The 1198-nt window shown below is 53.9% G+C and overlaps 1 protein-coding gene across 1 annotated transcript in view; it reads right to left on the reverse strand.

Moving 5' to 3' along the window:
- The window catches only part of LOC103760553 (lipase member M), a 3964-nt gene that overhangs the window by 1604 nt on the left and 1162 nt on the right, over window positions 1-1198 (reverse strand). Inside the window, exons 3-6 of the mRNA XM_029962599.1 lie at window positions 1161-1198; window positions 975-1084; window positions 540-676; window positions 240-386 (exon numbers count right to left, since the gene is read on the reverse strand). The exon at window positions 1161-1198 is cut by the window's right edge and continues 203 nt beyond it. Of these exons, the coding sequence (XP_029818459.1) occupies window positions 240-386; window positions 540-676; window positions 975-1084; window positions 1161-1198 (432 nt within the window). The remainder of the gene's footprint in view (window positions 1-239; window positions 387-539; window positions 677-974; window positions 1085-1160) is intronic.

Here is a 1198-nt window from a genome sequence, read left to right on the forward strand (position 1 = left end):
GTCAGCAGAAAATGAGGCAGGGGTTACCCTTCCCTTAGAGACATGACCACAAGTGATTCTTTCTTACCAAAGACTCCACCAGGTTTAACACTTCAACACCACTGCAAGAAATCTCCAAATAAGTGCTGCCTTTCGCACCTTATTTTGGGGTTTTATGCTCATTTTTGTAGCTCATTAACTATCTCCAGGTGTCCAGGACAACTGGAGGTGACTGTGACTGGAGAGCCTGATGCACCCACCACGTTCAAGTTCTTCTTGTTGTACCCGCCGACAAGGAAGATCTCATTTTCACAGACATCATCCACTGGATGTTTGCTGCACTTCTCAGCAAAGAAGGCTCTGTCCTTCCTGCTCACCAGGCTCAGCTCCTTGGTCCCATATATTAGCTGCAAGAGCGCAAGGAAATGTTAGGAGTGATGTTGGGATCTGCAACGCCCACCGCAGGCATGGCATCGGTGCACAGTGGCAATGCAGGGGGGGGTATGAGTTGCCAGAAGTCCTGGATTTTGGGAGTAATAACACACAAACACCTCACGTACCTTCAGGACCTCATCTGGTAGATATGCTGTCTTTAACACAGGCCCTTTGATGTGCTGCAAGGTGTAGCCAGGAGTCAGAGCAAAGAAGAGTTTGATCTTCTCTCCCAGGTGTGGCAGGCTGGAAAACGCTATGAAACCTGGGAAGCAGCAAGAGATCACAACAGCAACCCCAGCTCGTCCCAGACACCCTGCCTGAGGTGTAGAGTCTGAACAAAATGTGCTCCTGGGTGTAAGCACAGCCCAGGGTAGATGGGCAAGACGTGGCAAACCTCTCCCGTGCAGGAGGACCGAGAAGGCAGGCGGGGAAAGCGGCTGCACGGGCCAGTGCAGCCCCGTTCCCAGCAGTGTCCAGTTTGGGGTGGGCATTGGTGCCCCTCTCCCATGGCATCCCTGTGCCCCACTCCCACCCCCCATCCACTCCTCCTCCTCACTCACCCAGGGAGCTGCCCTGAGCGTGGCCCACGTAGAACAGTTTCTGCTGCTCGGTTTGCATGATGATGAAGCCCACCATGGCTGGGAGATCGTAGATGGCCATCTCATGGAAGCTGGGGAGCAAGGGGAGAGGCTGGAGGAGACACCCATCTCCCAGCATCCCAGCCCTGTCCTTGGTGGCCTCCTCACCTGAAATCCCAAAACTTCTCCTGGTGGACAGAAAGGTA

Source organism: Manacus vitellinus, unplaced genomic scaffold, assembly GCF_001715985.3.
Source record: "Manacus vitellinus isolate BGI_N305 unplaced genomic scaffold, ASM171598v3 scaffold_48_pilon, whole genome shotgun sequence".
Taxonomy (NCBI): domain Eukaryota; kingdom Metazoa; phylum Chordata; class Aves; order Passeriformes; family Pipridae; genus Manacus; species Manacus vitellinus.